Raw genomic sequence first — 18964 nt, forward strand, 5'->3', positions numbered from 1 at the left:
TCCCCAACAATCAGATCTCGGCCCTCACACAGGCCGTGGTGTCTCATGTCCCATTCTGAAGATTCAGTGACTCAGTTTCTCTTTCTCAAATGCAGTGTTTGAAGGCAGCTCTAGGCACAGAAACAGGTCCTCTTAGCTTCTCTCTAATGGCTCCGGTCCCTCAGATGTAAGGCACAGACCCTGACCACAGGTCTGTACCAGTCGCTCTTTTCCCTGGACTGTACCGGTTTCTCTCATTTTGCCTGGGAAAACTGTGAAACTCTCCTCCTCCGGGCGCAGAAATCTGGTAGTCATTAATGTTCATTCACAAGGATGATGCAGTGCCCCTTTAAGAAAATATATACAGAACCCATGATCCATGTTGCAGTGCTGCACACAGTCAGGGGGGCGGGCGAGCTGGAGCAGGGGAGCACACAGAGCCAGCTGCACCCAGCTACATAGGTATTGCAAAACAACTGACAAGAACAAGTACAGATTGTATGCCTAGAAAATGAATGCCTCAATCAAAGGCTTCAAAACTGCTCTAGAGCATATGTATAAAGAAAAACCCTCAAAATGGGACTTTAACAGTACTGGGTCATTATAGTGTCATGTGAATGAACAGTATTTCTAGGTAGTATAAAAGTTGACAAATGTTTATTAATACAAATTGTGTAAAACAACAATACCTCTTAAAAATGATGGAAAACGAGTTCTTGATACTGTACTTAAGATGGAATCAATAGAGAAAAAATGATGGGAATTGCTGAACACTCAATGCATTCCAAATTAGATTTTCTTCTTCCGGGATGCATACACATGATAGAAAGGAAATTACTTTAGACAGCAGAAAAATCACATTTTTCTTTATACAAATAATTCAAGGATATTGGTACTCCATTGGCTCCATCAGACATTTTCCATCAGAATTTCCGTCACACAAAATTTGAGATCTAGATCTCAAATTTTCCTACAACAAAATCCATTGTCGGAAATTCCGATCGTGTGCACACAATTCCGATGCACAAAGTTCCACGCATGCTCGGAATCAAACAGAAGAGCCGCACTGGCTATTGAACTTCATTTTTCTCGGCTCGTCATACGTGTTGTACGTGACCACGTTCTTGACGTTCGCAATTTCCGACAAACTTTGTGTGACCGTGTGTATGCAAGACAAGTTTGAGCCAACATCCGTCGGAAAAAATTGATGGATTTTGTTGTCAGAATGTCTGATCAATGTCCGATCATGTGAACGGGGCATTAGTGTGCCCTGAATGCACAGAGCGCTTAGCTGTAATGGTGATTCTCATGAGCGTACTTGGGAATGACGTCATCCCAACCCGAACATTTCGACAGTGAACTTAGGAGCATTGGAGGGCATTGTTTGACGGGTAAGTCTGTCATAATGTCATTTATAATGGCCTTTAGTAGTAACATTCACATCAGCTCCAACCGATGGCATCACTGCACATGTGCATTATGATCTGTACACTAATGCCCCGTACACACGGTCAGAAATGTTCGATCTAAACTTTTTGACGGAAATTTGGACCTTGTGTAGGCTCCATCGGACATTTTCCATCGGAATTTCCGTCACACAAAATTTGAGATCTGGATCTCAAATTTTCCGACTACAAAATCCATTGTTGGAAATTCCGATCGTGTATACACAATTCCGATGCACAAAGTTCCATGCATGCTCAGAATCAAACAGAAGAGCCACACTGGCTATTGAACTTCATTTTTCCTAGCTCCTTGTACATGTTGTACGTCACCGCGTGTTGATGTTCACAATTTATAGTCAACTTTGTGTGACTGTGTGTGTGCAAGACAAGTTTGAGCCAACATCCGTCGGAAAAAATCCCATGGATTTTGTTGTTGGAATGTCCAATCAATGTCCGATCATGTGTATGGGGCATTAGTGTGCCCTGAATGCACAGAGCGCTTAGCTGTGATGGTGAATCTCGTGAGCATACTTGGGAATGATGTCATCCCAACCCGAACATTTAGACAGTGAACTTAGGAGCATTGGAGGGCATTGTTTGACGGGTGAGTCTGTCATAATGTTTTAGTATGCAGTGCATACTAGCACATTATGGCATAACAGTGCAGGGAGCCGTTTAAAAAAATCCTGAGTTTACTATGACTTTAACCATGGTTCTGCGCCAATCTTGCATACAGTAAGTTTATAATCTAGTCTATTATCTATTCCTAGCATGTTGCTTGAAGATGGACAAGGCCTAGCATGGCTTGTAATTAATCCGCAGAATGTCAGTAAAGCCCTTGAATCCCAAGTTCAAGATAAAAATAACTGGGCTATTTTGAACAAAATATGTTGTCAGGTCAGGGTTCATGATAAAAAAGAATGTAGCCAGTCAGAAGCACACGAGGCACTGTCTTAAGAGAAGGACATGTCCTCCTCTCTTCTACTCTGATCCTTATATTGTCAGTCACTTAGCATACATGTCAAGACACAGCCCTCCAGAAACAAACTAATCAGTGGTGAAAATGTTTGAAATATCAGGAGCATCTGCAAGATACTTGCTCTAGTAGTAGATAAAAGGGTAGCTGAAATCAAGAGTAAACTCCAGGGCAATGGGTCAACCTTGTTAAAATAAAATTCCAGTTTTCTTGAAGTACACAAAATCATCCAGGTCAGTACTAAGCATTTCAAAGATTTTAGAAAACTTTATTTCCTATTTTATCAGCTTCTGTTCTGTGGATCTGTAGGTTTATTCTAGTGCACTCAGTGAAATCGTTCAAAATGGGCCCTGAGTGGGGGCGTGTCTTTACACTTATCACATGATCATTTCTAGTGTTATAATGAAAAATGCTGCAAAGCACAGTAGATCCTTTTAAAAAAAAAAAATCATCACAAATCCCAAAAATAAGGCATTACTTATTTAAGGATAGCAGGCAGAACCATGCAGATCTTTCCTTCATGCCGTTGGAAGGATTTTAGATTCCATTTGGTTCACAAAACCATAACTTGTCTTGAATACTTTGCTCTAAAAACCTTACTCTCTAGAAGCCATTGGGGTTAATTTACCTAAGAGAGTAGAGGCTGCTCAGTTAGCAAACTGAATGTTCTCTTAATAAAGTATATGTTCATTTAGATTAGTACATAGGGTGATGGTCTGTTTACTAAATATGATTTTTGCTTGTACATTATGGATCACAGGCTAAATGGCCTCTTCATAGGAATGAATGAGATTTTGACTGCACATGTGCTGTAGTGGCTGGGAGATTTTACAGCAGTGGCTGTGCAGTTCTGCATGATCTGCACAACTTGGATCTGCCAGGAATGCAAGACCTCAACCCCCCTGGCGGTATGATTATGTCAGATTTTCAGTCTCAAAGTGGTACATTGTTTTGCATAGATATTTGGCATTCTATATTGTAGGCCTGTAATTCTTAGGAATAATTCACTTAAATATGTCCAAACAAGAGTCTAGCTGACATCCCAGGTATGATAAAGTTTGAAACACAAAATCATAAATTATATTATAATAAATAAGTATAAGACCTCTGTCACACTGGGGCGCTTTGCAGGCACTACATCGCTAAAAATAGCGCCTGCAAAGCACACTGAAAGAGCTGCTCCTTACACTCCAGTGTGAGGGGCTCAGGGCTCGGGGCTTTCACACTGGAGCGGTGCGCTGGCAGCATGGTAAAAAAAAGTCCTGCTAGCAGCATCTTTGGAGCGGCTATACCTTTGGAAAAGCGCCGCTGTAGCAGCGCTTTGCGTTGGTTTTAACCCTTTCTCGGCCACTAGCAGGGGGGTAAATACCGCTGCTAAAACGACGGTAAAGCGTCGCTAAAAATAGCGCAGTTTTACCGCCGGCATCCGCACCGCCCCAGTGTGAAAGGGGCCTGAATAATAACAAATAATAAAATAATAATAATTTGTATTCAATACATTTTATTCAATAATTTAATCAAATCAAAAACGCTGAAATTTGTCCAAACAAGGTTGCAATATTACTAGTTATATTGGTTTAGTAAACATCCCAGGTATGAAAAATTTCTAAACATGGGACTGCACAAAGTCCGACGTCACATCGCCGAACCGCCAGAAAAAGAGCGCTGCTTTGCAGGGCTTTAACCCCTGGAGGATTGTTGCTTGAAGTGAGATGACAGTGGAAGGAAAATCCGAAAGGAAACCAGGTTCCATTGTCCCATTTGCTTAAATTCCGATCGTGTGTAGAGAATTCTGACGCACAAAGTGCCACGCATGCTCAGAATCATGCAGAAGAGCAGCACTGGCTATTGAACATTTTTCTCTGCCCATTGTACAAGTTGTATGTCACTGTGTTCTCGACGTTCAGAATTTCTGACCAACTTTGTGTGACCGTGTGTATGCAAGACAAGTTTGAGCTAACATCCGTCGGAAAAAATCTGATGGATTTGTTGTCAGAATGTCCGATCGTGTGTACAGGGCATTAGGCTTTAGCTTCCGTTTTGGGGTTTAGGTGAAGGGAAGGTTGAGTGTCGGAGTTGGATTAAAGGTTTTCAAAAAGTCCAGTGTTGAAAATTACTGCACCAAATTCTCCACGCAAAAACCCAATGTATCCATTTTAACCACTTAGCGACCACACCCCTGCAATGTGCTGCGGAACTTAGGGCTTAGGGTGTGGGCATGCAGGAGCTGTCAACAAATCCCAGCTAATGATTCATATGCTGGACCTGCTGATTAGCTGTGTACATTCACAGCCCAGAGCTCTGTGTTGACATTAAACACACAGCTCTACACACAGGGAATGATCTTTGTGTTTGCTTTGCAGGGCTGAGAAACTTAGAGATCACTTAGTAAAATCAACACAATTTTCACACATTAAACATTGTTAGGCAGATATTTAACCCCTTGATCAACCTAGATGTTAACCCTGTCCCAGCCAGTGTCACTAGTACAGTGACAGTGTATAGTATAATCACTGATCACTCTATAATAATGTTACTGGTGATGTCAATGGCAGTTAGTCAGTTCCCTCCAGTGTCAGTTAGTGTAAGATTGTCTTCCACACTATTGCAGTCCCATTATGAGTGGTTAATTGGTGCCATTAGTAGTATAACAAAAAACTGCAGTATATATACCATAGTATGAACGGGGTAAAATGTTCCGGAGCTCAAGTGGTTAAAGAGCTCAAGGATGAGCAACATCATTTTCAGAGTTTCCTCAACAGGTGTAGGGACCAAGGTATGTATCCTGTTGTGACTGTTCAACATTAAATAGTTTCCTATGATCTACTCATATTATTCAAAATCCCTTTTTATGAAAAAAAAAAGAATGCCCTGTACACATGGTCAGACTTTCCGACGGAAAATGTGCGATCGGATCATGTTGTCGGAAAATCCAATCATGTGTGGGCTCCATCTGACTTTTTCCATTGGATTTTCCAACGCACAAAGTTTGAGAGTAGGATCTAAAATTTTTCGACAACAAAATCTGATCGCATAAATTCCTATCATGTGTAGACAATTCCGACGGACAAAGTGGCACGCATGCTCAGAATAAACTAAGAGACGAAAGCTATTGGCTATTGGCCCGTTTATAGTCCTGACGTGCGTGTTCTACGTCACCTCTTTCAGAACGATCTGATTTTCCGACAACTTTGTGCGTCCGTGTGTATGCATGACAAATTTGAGCCAAAATCCGTCAGAAAAAATCAGATGGATTTTGTGGTCAGAATGTCCGACCGTGTGTACAAGACAGAAAGGTCTATAATGTACGTGCTTGTGTAATAGCACACTTGGGCTTCATATATAAACTTGGAGTAAAAAATTATATTTAGCCCACTGCAAAGTATACTTTTATTAAACTGCATTAGAAAAGCCTAATTCAATTTAAAACTGGTATCCTATTGATGTGGGAAAAACACTTTTCTTCCATGCAGGTTTTTTACATCAGCAATATTAGTTCCATCCCAGTCCACTTCAGAATGAATGAACAAAACACAATCCAATTTTCAGATTCATAGGGTATATACGCTATATTTTTACCAATATTTAAATACTCTTGGTGTGACTGCTATGGGACTAGATTATATATCATCTAACCTTGAGTTTGAAGAGAAGCACATTGTGGTCCTGAAGCAGCTTCTTGGCCTCCTCTTGACTTGCCCCAATCTCTAGTAAATTCGGTATGGCTTCTGCTAACTGCAAATGGATCAGGTCTCCGCTCTGCAAACAACAACAAATAGTTACTCCTTTATAGTGTATGCATATTTGCACGTTGATCAATTCAACTAGGTGTTTTACTTTGATCTGCATTCATTTTCTTTTTTCAGTCTTCTTTATTTCTCTGCTTTATTCTCACCTGGTGATCACCTGGCAGTAACACACCTTCTGCACTTTGGTGACAACGATCACTCTTTGTACTGTGTTTATGGAGGAGCAGATTTGTCACCCTAGACCAGTGATGGCAAAACCTTGGCACCCCAGATGTTTTGGAACTACATTTCCCATGATGCTCAACTACACTGCAGAGTGCATGAGCATCATGGCAAATGTAGTTCCAAAGCATCTGGGGTGCCAAGGTTGGCCATCACTGCCCTAGACTGCTCATTTCTAATTTACACTACAGAACACAGTCTTTCTTCATCTCCATTGCAATACAGGCAGATAATACATAAAGTTATTAGCTAAGTGGATTTTTTGGCAGAATCAACAGTCATTTTTAAAGAATAGAAAACCTTTGATGGTAGGATTTTTAAGGCAACAAAAAAAAATCAATGTATTAAAAATGTATTTATTATACAAAAATTCATACATATACAGTTTATAATTCATAGAAAAAATCATAGAAACAACTACTGCGCAATTTTAAATGTATATAATCTAGAAGGAGAGCTGATCCTGGCAGGCATAATGAGACTGAATATAGGGTAAGCCTCCGTGTTTGTGTGTACATATAACCATTCAACCTCAGGCCCCCAGTTTTTCCATTATAATAACTGTTTAACAATTAATTTTCTATAGTACCAAAACTTTTTGGGATTTAAGCGCCTGTCTGTTGGATTTATTTTATCCGGCAGTCCTGTATGGGATATATCAGAGGCATAGGTCTCATTATGCCTGCCAGGATCAGCTCTCCCTCTTTGGACACCATGGGAAATATATCTGCCATTTGATACTTATTGGAGTAAGTTGTTTGTTTATCACCTAGAGTTGTATTGCATCTGAAATATGTTGTACTTGAAAATTTCTTAATACTTTATGCACTAAATGGATTTTTTTGATCTGTCTTAGATAGTGATACAAAATCCCTGATGAAGATTGTATTGATAATTGCTGTAGAAACGAGTTGGATTAACCACTCTCTTGTCCACCACTACCAGTTGGTCTGGGGGTTCCTGGATTATATAGCGGATAGTATCACCTCATTTAATGTTTTTAACAATTTAACAATTTTTCTATGAATTATGAACTGTATTGTATATGTATGAATTTTTGTATAATAAATGAATTTTTAATACATTGATTTTTTATTGCCTTAAAAGTCCCACCATCAGAGGTTTTCTATTCTTTATCTATACAAGGGATGATGGCAATTACATGCCCAGTGACGTGAGTTATCAATTTTTCAACAATAATTTTTAAGGCTCGGTTCACATATATGCGAATAAGATGCATTTTTAACCTCATCCAGTTTTCATAATGCCACGTACACACGGGCGGACTGTATGGCGTACTTAGTCCGTTGAAACACATTTCAGCGGACAGACCGCTCGTGTGTGGGCTTCAGCGGACTTTTTCAGCGTGCAGTCTGGCGTACTAAGAATTTCGGATTTTTCGAAATTCTGTCCGTCGTACTTTGGTTTCAGCGGACAATCCGCTCGTCAGTATGCTAGTTCGACGGACTAAGAATGGCGCATGCTCAGAAAGGATTTACACGGCGGAAGGGTGCTTTGCTGTGTATTGGACTTCCTATTTCTAGTCCCGTCGTACGTGCTGTACACGTCATCGCGCAAGCTTTCGATGGACTGTTTGTGCATCCGTGTGTGGTCAAGTCCGTTCAGTCGAAAGTACGACGGACTGTCCTTCGGATTGTATGACGAACTAAGTACGCCATACAGTCCGCTCGTGTGTACGCGGCATAACATGTGAATCGGACCAGCTTTCAATGGAGCCAGTTTACACATGCAGCCTGTTTGTGAAAAGGGTTTCTGTGCGATTTTGGGTCCGGTTTAGGTGCGAATTCAAAAAATGATTGCACCTGAATCGCACCTGAACTGGTGAACAAAACTGCACTGGACTCCAGACTCCAACCACAGCCGGACATGTGTGAACTCAGCCTTACACTTATCCAACAGATATAACAACATACTTTCTATGTTATACCAAAAAGGACCAAATAAGAAAAGATAATTGTACACTTTAACCACTTCAGCCCGGGAAGATTTTACCCCCTTCCTGACCAGAGCACTTTTTACAATTTGGCACTGCATCGATTTAACTGACAATTGCGTGGTCATGCAATGTGGTACCCAAATGAAATGTGTGTCCTTTTTTTCCTCACGAATAGAGCTTTCTTTTGGTGGTATTTGATCACCTCTGCAGTTTTTATTTTTTGCGCTATAAACAAAAAATAAACAACAATTTTGAAAAAAAAACAATATTTTTTAAATTTTGCTATAATATACCTAAAAAAAATTTTAAAAAACAAATTTCTTCATCAGTTTAGGCCAATATATTCTGCTACATATTTTTGGTTACAAAAAAAAATCACAAAAAGTGTATATTGATTGGTTTGTGCAAAAGTTATAGCGTCTACAAACTATGGGAAAGATTTATGGCATTTTTATGCCATTTTTATTATTTAATATTTTTTTTACTGGTAATGGTGGTGATCTGCAATTTTTACCAGTTCTACAACATTGTGACAGACAGATCAGACAATTTTGGCACATATTTGGGACCATTGACATTTATACAGCAATCAGTGCTATAAATATGCACTGATTACTGTGCAAAAGTCACTGGTAGGGTAGGGAGCGATCAAGGGTTTAAATGTGTGCAAAACCTGCACTGAGAGGATTGAAGGAAGGTATAGCAGAAGGTGTCCCAAGTACTTGCAGCCAATCTGCTAGCAGTACACCACCAATTGATTTTAGCAGGCAAATTTCCCTACAGGAGTTGCTGAACCGTAAGAAGAAATTTGGTCCCAGCCATCCACATGCTCAGCGTCTAAATGCTAGCTTGGCCAAATTGCTAGCACTGCAAATGGGTACATAGGGCAGGCCGTATAGTATATATACTGCTGTTCTGAGTATATAATGCCTGGGTGCCCCCCATGCCATTTTTTTTTTTTTTGTATTTTTGGTAATTTTATTTATATTGCCGGGACCTAACAATACATTACAGCCGCGAGCAGTTTTAAATGATATTTGAAATGTCATTTTGCTGTGGTACTGTTATAAACATTGGAAAGATGTGTTACTTTACAGGCATACCAAGGACACCCAACAGGCACGATATATAAAGGAATATTTCATTTTTTTGTTTCACGTTAAGCATTATTAAAATCACTGCTCCCGAAAAAAAAAAAGTTTTTTGCATTGATACATGTCTGCTGGGGCAGGACCCGGGTCCCCAAACACTTTTTATGGCAATAACTTGCCTATAAGCCTTTAAAATGATCACTTTTGATTTTTCACGTTTGCGTTCCATAGACTTCACACAATTTGTTTGCCTGTTCACATGTTCTGCTGTGAACCAAACTGGGTGGTGTTCGCTCATACCTAATCGTAACCTTACAAGTGCTTTGGATTACAAGTATGTTTCTGGAACGAATTATGCTTGCAATCCAAGGTTTTACTGTATATTTATACCTAACAAAGGTTGGGGGAGCAAGGCAAGACGGCTTTGGCAATAGTTTATCTTGGAAGGGAAAACTGTACCTTACTTAGGTTATGATTGGTCATGATTGGTTGGGTGTCTAGTTAATTTCCTGCTAACCATCTCATGATTATAGGGTCTGTTTATAAAGGGATACATTTCTGTGTATGTGACCTGTTCTTTCACAGTTTTTGTCCATTTATAAAAGCATGTTAAGTGGTTTTATTCACCACAGGATTTTGTCAGTTTACTTTTTTGGCAACAGGTTCTTTTTTTTTTGGGGGGGGGGGGGGGGGGGGGGTTGCCGCATTTCATTGCAGATGCCATATTTTTTTAACTAAGTTTAAATGGGCTAAACACAACTTGGCAGAAGTGGCAAGATTAGGCTGAAGTCACAATGTACGTGATGTAGATGATTAGTAATAAGTACTCATCCCTTTTTAGTTTTAGTTCCACAGCCATTGTTTGCCAAAATCCACCAAATTGTCCAAAAACTTCATTGACAAGGTCATAATTTTTCCAGTAGGAAATATTTCAATATACTACCACTTCCATATGAATATATTGGGCCCTTATGTGTATATTTAAACTGTCTCAACTCTCAACACATGTATCATCATGTTCTTACATTGCTACTTATAGTGTATATGCTGGTGGAAATAAGATAAGGAAATGTAAATAAATCAAACAAGTAATTGAGATTTTCATGACTGGATTACTGCTGAACAGTAATAGCACTAACTAAGGATTAAGAACTAATATGACGTTGCTACTGGAACCAGTACTACATATTTCCTTAAGGCAATTTATTATATTAAGCCGCTGCTTAATGTCTTCAAAAGTCTGTGTATGCTCCGGAGGAACACTGTATATATGATGATTTCACACTGATTTGTTCAGTGTACTGAATATGTACTTCTTAAAGAAAAATTATGATGGCTATCAGCATGCTACCGTATTTAAAACGTAACAGTTTATATTAGGTCTTATACACATTAGTGGTGGATACCAAATAACTCGTGGCTGCTGGAAACATTCATTGTATGATTTTGTTATAATCCATGCAGACATAACACAGTACACCTCTTAATAAGATCTAAACGATGGGCGTGATTATATTATGTTATATTTTTTTAACCCTCCCCAGTCAGCCCTCGGGGCTTTCACACTGGAGAGACACCAGCGGCTGTTTCAGGGCGCTTTGCAGGCGCTATTTTTAGCGCTGTAGCGCCCGCAAAGTGACCCAGTGTGAAAGGCGCCTAAGATTCAGTTGGATAGTTTTGCTGAAAAGTAAATGCTTTGTGGTGACCTATATACATACCAGGGACCAGTCTATTGATGGGTGGGTTTATAAGTCCCTTCACCTCCATATTTTAGTGTCTTGAGAAAAATCGACTGACCTCCATCAAAACGTTGACAAAATAAAATGCTGTTGCTTTGGTTTACCTCTGCTGCAAGACCATTTAGTACCTCCCTACCCATACCTGTTTTGGATTTGTATGGATATTTCTTTGTTGATGAGCACTTGGACATTAGTACGGTGGCTACCTTTGGGACTGTTACATGCAAAGGAAGTTAGCATGCATTATTGTTACTTTTTCTGTTCAGGAGGAGTCTTTATGTAAGCTTGAGGGACTGTTCACACAATTATCCTGTGGTAACACGTGCATTATCACAATACACAATACTGCCCGTTATATGCGTTGGTGCATTCCATTATTTATGCTTTTTTGCTTTCAGAATATAGACAGAGTTAATAATTTGTCTGGATTTACCTTAAAGAGGAGTCGCCTTAGTTAAATCATCTAGACAAAAACACTTTTGGCCTAAGTTTGTATTTTACAGCACAGTTTACAGAGTGCTATGGCCAGAAGTATGTAATGTAGACGACAGAGTATAGGGTGCAGGGGTCAGGAGTATATAAAAAACAGCACAGTGATTAGGAGTATGTACTGTACAGCACAGTGCTAACAGTGCAGCAGTAATGAATATGCTATGTATTTGGTTTAGTTTTGTTTGATTGTATAGAGTTTGATTTATTTTTATTGCAATTTTTGGTGTGGGAACACATGACAACAGCTGCAGAAATCATATATATTATTTATTGAATTTGGTTCACAATTAGCATGGTAGCGTGGGAGACCCTGGTATAGTCCTTTGGCCAATCCTGGCTCAGGGGCTATGTGCACGCCCCACACTATATATAAGGCTGCTGCTTACACAGCATATATAGTGAATGAATGGAGATTAGGCAGGTAGTTAGTGTAGTGTGCAGCCAGTCAGTGTAGAATATATAATACAGTTACGAGTATATAGTTCAGTCAGTGTAGCATATATATATATATATATATATATATATATATATATATATATATATATATATATATATATATATATATATATATATATACATATATATATATATATATATATATATATATATATACATATATATATATATATATATATATATATATATATATATATATATATATATATATATATATACATATATATATATATATATACATATACATATACATATACATATATATATATATATATATATATATATATATATATATATATATATATATATATATATATATATATATATACACATATATATATATATACATATACATATATATATATATATATATATATATATATATATACAGTCAGGTCCATAAATATTGGGACATCAACACAATTCTGATCTTTTTGTCTATATACATCACCACAAGGGATTTGAAATGAAACAAACAAGATGCGCTTTAACTGCAGACTTTCAGATTTAATTTGAGGGTATTTACATCCACATCAGGTGAACGGTGTAGGAATTACAACAGTTTGTATATGTGCCTCACACTTTTTAAGGGACCAAAAGTAATGGGACAATTGGCTGTTCAGCTGTTCCATGGCCAGGTGTGTGTTAATCCCTCATTATCCCATTTACAAGGAGCAGATAAAAGGTCCAGAGTTCATTTCAAGTGTGCTATTTGCATTTGGAATCTGTTGCTGTCAACTCTCAATATGAGATTCAAAGAGCTGTCCCTATCAGTGAAGCAAGCCATCATTAGGCTGAAAAAACAAAACAAACCCATCAGAGAGATAGCAAAAACATTAGGTGTGGCCAAATCAACTGTTTGGAACATCCTTAAAAAGAAAGAACACACCGGTGAGTTCAGCAACACCAAAAGACCCAGAAGACCATGGAAAACAACTGTGGTGGATGACCGAAGAATTCTTTCCCTGGTGAAGAAAACACCCTTCACAACAGTTGACCAGATCAAGAACACTCTCCAGGAGGTAGGTGTATGTGTGTCAAAGTCAACAATCAAAGGAAGACTTCACCAGAGTGAATACAGAGGGTTCACCACAAGATGTAAACCATTGGTGAGCTTCAAAAACAGGAAGGCCAGATTAGAGTTTGCCAAACAACATCTAAAAAAGCCTTCACAGTTCTGGAACAACATCCTATGGATAGATGAGACCAAGATCAACTTGTACCAGGGTGATGGGAAGAGAAGAGTATGGAGAAGGAAAGGAACTTCTCATGATCCAAAGCATACCACCTCATCAGTGAAGCATGGTGGTGGTAATGTCATGGCGTGGGCATGTATGGCTGCCAATGGAACTGGTTCTCTTGTATTTATTGATGATGTGACTGCTGACAAGAGCAGCAGGATGAATTCTGAAGTGTTTCGGGCAATATTATCTGCTCATATTCAGCAAAATGCTTGAGAACTCATTGGACTGCGCTTCACAGTGCAGATGGACAATGACCCGAAGCATACTGCGAAAGCAACCAAAGAGTTTTTTAAGGGAAAGAAGTGGAATGTTATGCAATGGCCAAGTCAATCACCTGACCTGAATCCGATTGAGCATGCATTTCACTTGCTGAAGACAAAACTGAAGGCAGAATGCCCCAAGATCAAGCAGGAACTGAAGACAGTTGCAGTAGAGGCCTTGCAGAGCATCATCAGGGATGAAACCCAGTGCCTGGTGATGTCTATGCGTTCCAGACTTCAGGCTGTAATTGACTGCAAAGGATTTGCAACCAAGTATTAAAAAGTGAAAGTTTGATGGATGATTGTTAATCTGTCCCATTACTTTTGGTCCCTTAAAAAGTGTGAGGCACATATACAAACTGTTTTAATTCCTACACCGTTCACCTTATTTGGATGTAAATACCCTCAAATTAAAGCGGAAAGTCTGCAGTTAAGGCGCATCTTGTTAGTTTCATTTCAAATCCATTGTGGTGGTGTATAGAGCCAAAAATATTAGAATTGTGTCGATGTCCCAATATTTATGGACCTGACTGTATGTATATGTATATGTATATATATATATATATTGTGGCAGCACGCAGGTAAAATCACCTGGTTGTATTCAGGATGGGAAATATGTGTGTCCTAGATTCAGGCTTTATGCAGACTTTTACAATTAGAGGGGAAGAGTTAATGAGCCCAGCTGTAGTAAGTGGGCTCATTAAGACCTCTACAAAAAACCCCAGCATGCATAGGGAGATGCTCCATCCTGGAACCAGTTTTTGTGTGTATAGACTGGGGAGTCTGAGATCTGTTCTGTGCGGTGAGTTAACGCCTGTGTGGCAAACCCCTACAATAGAGACAGGGACTGGGGCAGCACAAGGCTGCACCCAGTTGTTAGACAGGGAGTCTACGTGTGTAGTTAGAGGTCAAGCTGACCAGGATTTATTTTCTTGTTTTATTTTGTTTGGCTGTTATATGTATCATTGCATGTAGCCTTAATAAACCGGATCTTTTGTTTTTTGTACCTACACCGCTGTCTGCTGTGCCTGACTTTGTGTTGTGAACCCATCCAGGGGGTCACACACACCCGCTACCGAGCTAACCCCCTCACAGTTGGTGGAGAATGCGGGCAGTTTTTTTTTCAATTTTTTTTTAAAAGGCCAGCATGGAGGAGATACTGAGACAGCTGGCTCTAGCAAATGCAAATCAGCAGCAAGCAAATGCAAATCAGCAGCAAACAAATGCGGCTTTACAAAAGAGCCTTGCAGCTCAACAACAAGCCCAGCAGCAGGCAAATGCAAATCAGCAGCAGACAAATGCAACTTTGCAGCAGAGTTTGGAAGCTCAGCAACAAGCCCAGCAGCAGACAAATGCAACTTTGCAGCAGAGTTTGGAAGCTCAGCAACAAGCCCAGCAGCGATCTGAAGCCCGCTTCATAGACCTGTTGCAGAAGCAAGAGCAGAATTTTCAACAACAAATAGAGATATTGATACAGCAACGTCCGCAGACCAATGAAGCAAGTGGGTACAATAATACCGCATCCTTTGGTGTGAGCCGTTTACTGACAAAAATGACTGGAGAGGATGATCCGGAGGTGTTTTTGACCACATTTGAAAGGACTGCTGAAAGGGAAAAGTGGCCTAAGGAGCAATGGGCTGGACTGGTGGCCCCTCTGTTAACTGGGGAATCGCAGAAAGCTTATTATGACCTAGAGCCTGACCAAGCAAAAGACTATGTGGTGCTAAAAGCAGAAATATTGGCACGGCTGGGTGTCACCCTGGCAGTCCGGGCTCAGCGTGTGCATAACTGGACTTTTCAGGTTGGAAAACCTCCCAGGTCTCAAATGTATGATCTCATTCACCTGAGCAGGAAGTGGCTGCAGCCAGAGATTTTGACCGCACCAAACATTGTGGAACGTGTGGTTATGGATCGTTTCCTGAGAGCTCTTCCTACTGCCATCCAAAAATGGGAGACCCAGAAAATGCAGATAAACTTGTGGATCTGGTTGAGAGGTACTTGGCTACAGAGAACTTGACCACCTCTTCCAGGGACTCACGGACTTTCCCCCCTAAGACCAGATCATCCCCAGTGGCGGGTAAGATGACTCCAAGGGGTGAGGGTGGAGAGGGTGGGAGTTCTACCTAAGGTCTGGCGGGAGCAGCCCAGGAAGCCCATGCTGCAAGAGGCAGCGAAAAAAAATATTTGCTACCGCTGCCGGCAAGAGGGACATATTGCAGCTAATTGCCCAGTTGTGGATGAGCCTATGCAATGTGACTTTATAAGGGAGAGACGTCAGTCGCTGTTTGCGACAGTTGCATGCACGGCCATTCGGGGACCTGAGAAACATGTATTAATGGTAGAAATGTTGATGTGTTGCTGGATTCAGGTAGCCTGGTAACATTGATAAGAGCTGAATTAGTTACTACAGAGGTCTCTGGGAAGAACAGGGTGGCTGTTATTTGTGTGCATGGGGACACCCGAGAGTATCCTGTAACTTCAGTGTTTTTTGAGACCCCCAAAGGTAACCTCTCTCATCAGGTGGGGTTAGTGTCTCAGTTACCACATGATGCTATTGTGGGAAGGGATTTTCCAAAATTCTGGGAACTCTGGGATTGTCCTGAGGCCCCCATTGGTGCCCCTATAAACCAGGAAGATGACCAGAATTCCTCTGGGAGTGGTGAGGACTCTCCTGAATTTCCCTTGTCGGTATTGGCGGGGGAAACTCGAGAAACTGGGGAGGAGCCAACATCCTCAGATGAAAACATGCCGTCTGTGGAGTTTTCGGATCTTGAGGTTCACAGGGAAAATTTTGCCACAGAACAGTTAAAAGACCCCACCCTAATAAAGGCACGGGAAAATGTGGTGAAAGTAGATGGCGAGTTAGTGAACCCAGATAAGACTTGCCCTTATCCTTACTTCACTATGGAAAGGGACCTGCTATATCGAGTGGCTCAAAGGGCAGAAGAAACCATTGAGCAACTTGTAGTACCCAAACCTTACAGGAAGTTGGTGTTAGAATTGGCTCATGGACACATTCTGGGAGGTCATCTGGGGACAGAGAAAACCAGAGAGAGGGTATTGCAGAGATTCTATTGGCCTGGGGTCATGAAGGAAATAGAAAAGTATTGTTCCTCCTGCCCTGTGTGTCAGAAGTCGGCACCTATGCCACATTTCCGTAACCCACTGGTACCTCTTCCTATCATTGAGGTCCCCTTTGAGAGGATCGCAATGGATTTGGTAGGTCCGATAATGAAGTCTGCTAGGGGGCATCAGTACATTTTGGTTATATTGGACTATGCCACCCGTTATCCGGAAGCAATTCCTCTCCGAAATACCTCGGCCAAAACCATAGCCAAAGAGCTATCCCTTGTTTTTAGCCGCGTGGGTATTTGTAAGGAACTGCTTACGGACCAAGGTACACCCTTTATGTCCCGGGTTATGAAAGAATTATGCAAGTTGTACAAAGTGAAGCAATTGCGTACATCTGTGTATCACCCCCAAACAGATGGGTTGGTTGAAAGATTCAACAAAACCCTAAAACAAATGTTAAAGAAGGTGGTGGATAGAGATGGAAAGAATTGGGATTGTCTAATACCCTATCTGATGTTTGCCATTAGGGAGGTACCCCAATCCTCTATGGGTTTCTCACCCTTCGAGTTGCTCTATGGGAGACACCCAAGAGGGCTGCTGGATATCGCCAAGGAAACTTGGGAAAATGAGAGTTCTCCTCACAGGAGTGTGATTGAGCACGTCGCCCTGATGCAAGATAGAATTGCACAGGTAATGCCAATTGTAAAGGAACATTTAACCCAAGCGCAGTTAGCACAGCAGAGAGTGTACAACCGTGGGGCCAAGACCCGTACTTTTTCCCCGGGGGATAGGGTCTTGGTGCTAGTCCCTACGGTTGAAAGCAAATTTCTGGCCAAATGGCAAGGTCCATATGAAGTAATTGAAAAAATTAGTGAGGTGAACTACAGGGTTAGACAGCCAGGAAGGCGAAAGCCGGAGCAGATCTATCACGTCAATCTGCTGAAAGCCTGGAGGGATAGGGAATCCCTAGTCGCAGAGACTTTGTCACAAGTACAGCCTGATTGCTTAGTTCCTGAGGTTGGAATAGCAGACACCTTATCGAAACCCCAACAACAGGAGGTTAAAGAGTTTGTACTTCGTAACAAAGAGATTTTCTCTGAGCTTCCGGGACAAACATCTGGCGTAGAGCATGACATTATCACCCCGCCAGGAGAAAGGGTAAAACTAAAACCTTATAGAATACCAGAGGCCCGACGGGAGGCAATACGTGGGGAGGTTCAAAGGATGCTGGAATTGGGTGTGATAGAGGAGTCCCAGAGTGACTGGTCCAGTCCTATTGTACTAGTGCCCAAACCTGATGGGAGCTGGCGGTTTTGTAACGATTTTAGACAATTAAATAAAGTTACAAAATTTGACACCTACCCCATGCCACGTATAGATGAGTTGATTGACCGGCTGGGAACAGCCCGATATATGACAACTCTTGATCTCACCAAAGGGTATTGGCAAATTCCCCTGGCCGAGTCGGCCAAGGAGAAAACTGCGTTTGTAACCCCAGATGGGGCATTCCAATATAAGAGAATGCCGTTTGGGTTACAGAATGCACCGGCAACATTCCAGCGGAAAATGGATAAGATTCTGAGGCCCCATCAGAAATATGCTGCAGCTTACCTGGATGATGTGATTATCCATAGCACAGACTGGGTCTCACATTTGCCAAAAGTACAAGCAGTCCTAGACTCTATCCGGGAAGCTGGGTTTACGGCCAATCCAAAGAAGTGTACCATTGGACAGGAGGAGGCCAAATATCTTGGATACACTATTGGGAGGGGGGTGATAAAACCCCAAGTCAATAAAGTCGAGGCCATACAGAGTTGGCCACGTCCCAACAGCAAGAAACAGGTACGAGCCTTTCTGGGAATCGCTGGCTATTATCGACGATTCATTCCCCATTTTGCTTCTCAGGCTGTGCCCCTCACCAACCTGACAAAAGGGAAAGAGTCGGTTATGGTTAAATGGTCCCCAGAGGCTGAAGAAGCATTTCAGTCCTTAAAAACAGCCTTATGTAGCCAGCCAGTGTTGTACTCACCAGACTTCTCTAAGGACTTCGTGGTACAAACTGATGCATCAGACGTTGGGTTAGGAGCAGTGTTATCCCAGGTCTGGAACGGGGAAGAGCACCCAGTCATTTACCTCAGCAGGAAGTTGAAGTCCCATGAGGTAAATTACTCCACGATTGAGAAGGAATGTTTAGCAGTGAAGTGGGCTCTAGATTCCCTTCGGTACTATCTGCTAGGTAGGCACTTTGACCTGGTGACTGATCACGCTCCTTTAAAGTGGAT

General features: G+C 41.1%; 1 protein-coding gene across 2 annotated transcripts in view; it reads right to left on the reverse strand.

Moving 5' to 3' along the window:
- CCDC141 (coiled-coil domain containing 141) overlaps positions 1-18964 on the reverse strand; it is a 232130-nt gene that overhangs the window by 189012 nt on the left and 24154 nt on the right. For both annotated transcript variants that reach the window (XM_077448107.1, XM_077448106.1), the window contains exon 2: positions 6037-6159. In XM_077448107.1, coding sequence (XP_077304233.1) covers positions 6037-6159 — 123 coding nt within the window. The remainder of the gene's footprint in view (positions 1-6036; positions 6160-18964) is intronic.

Source organism: Lithobates pipiens, unplaced genomic scaffold (assembly GCF_037356315.1).
Source record: "Lithobates pipiens isolate NorthernLeopardFrog02 unplaced genomic scaffold, aLitPip1_a1.2 Scaffold_22, whole genome shotgun sequence".
NCBI lineage: Eukaryota > Metazoa > Chordata > Amphibia > Anura > Ranidae > Lithobates > Lithobates pipiens.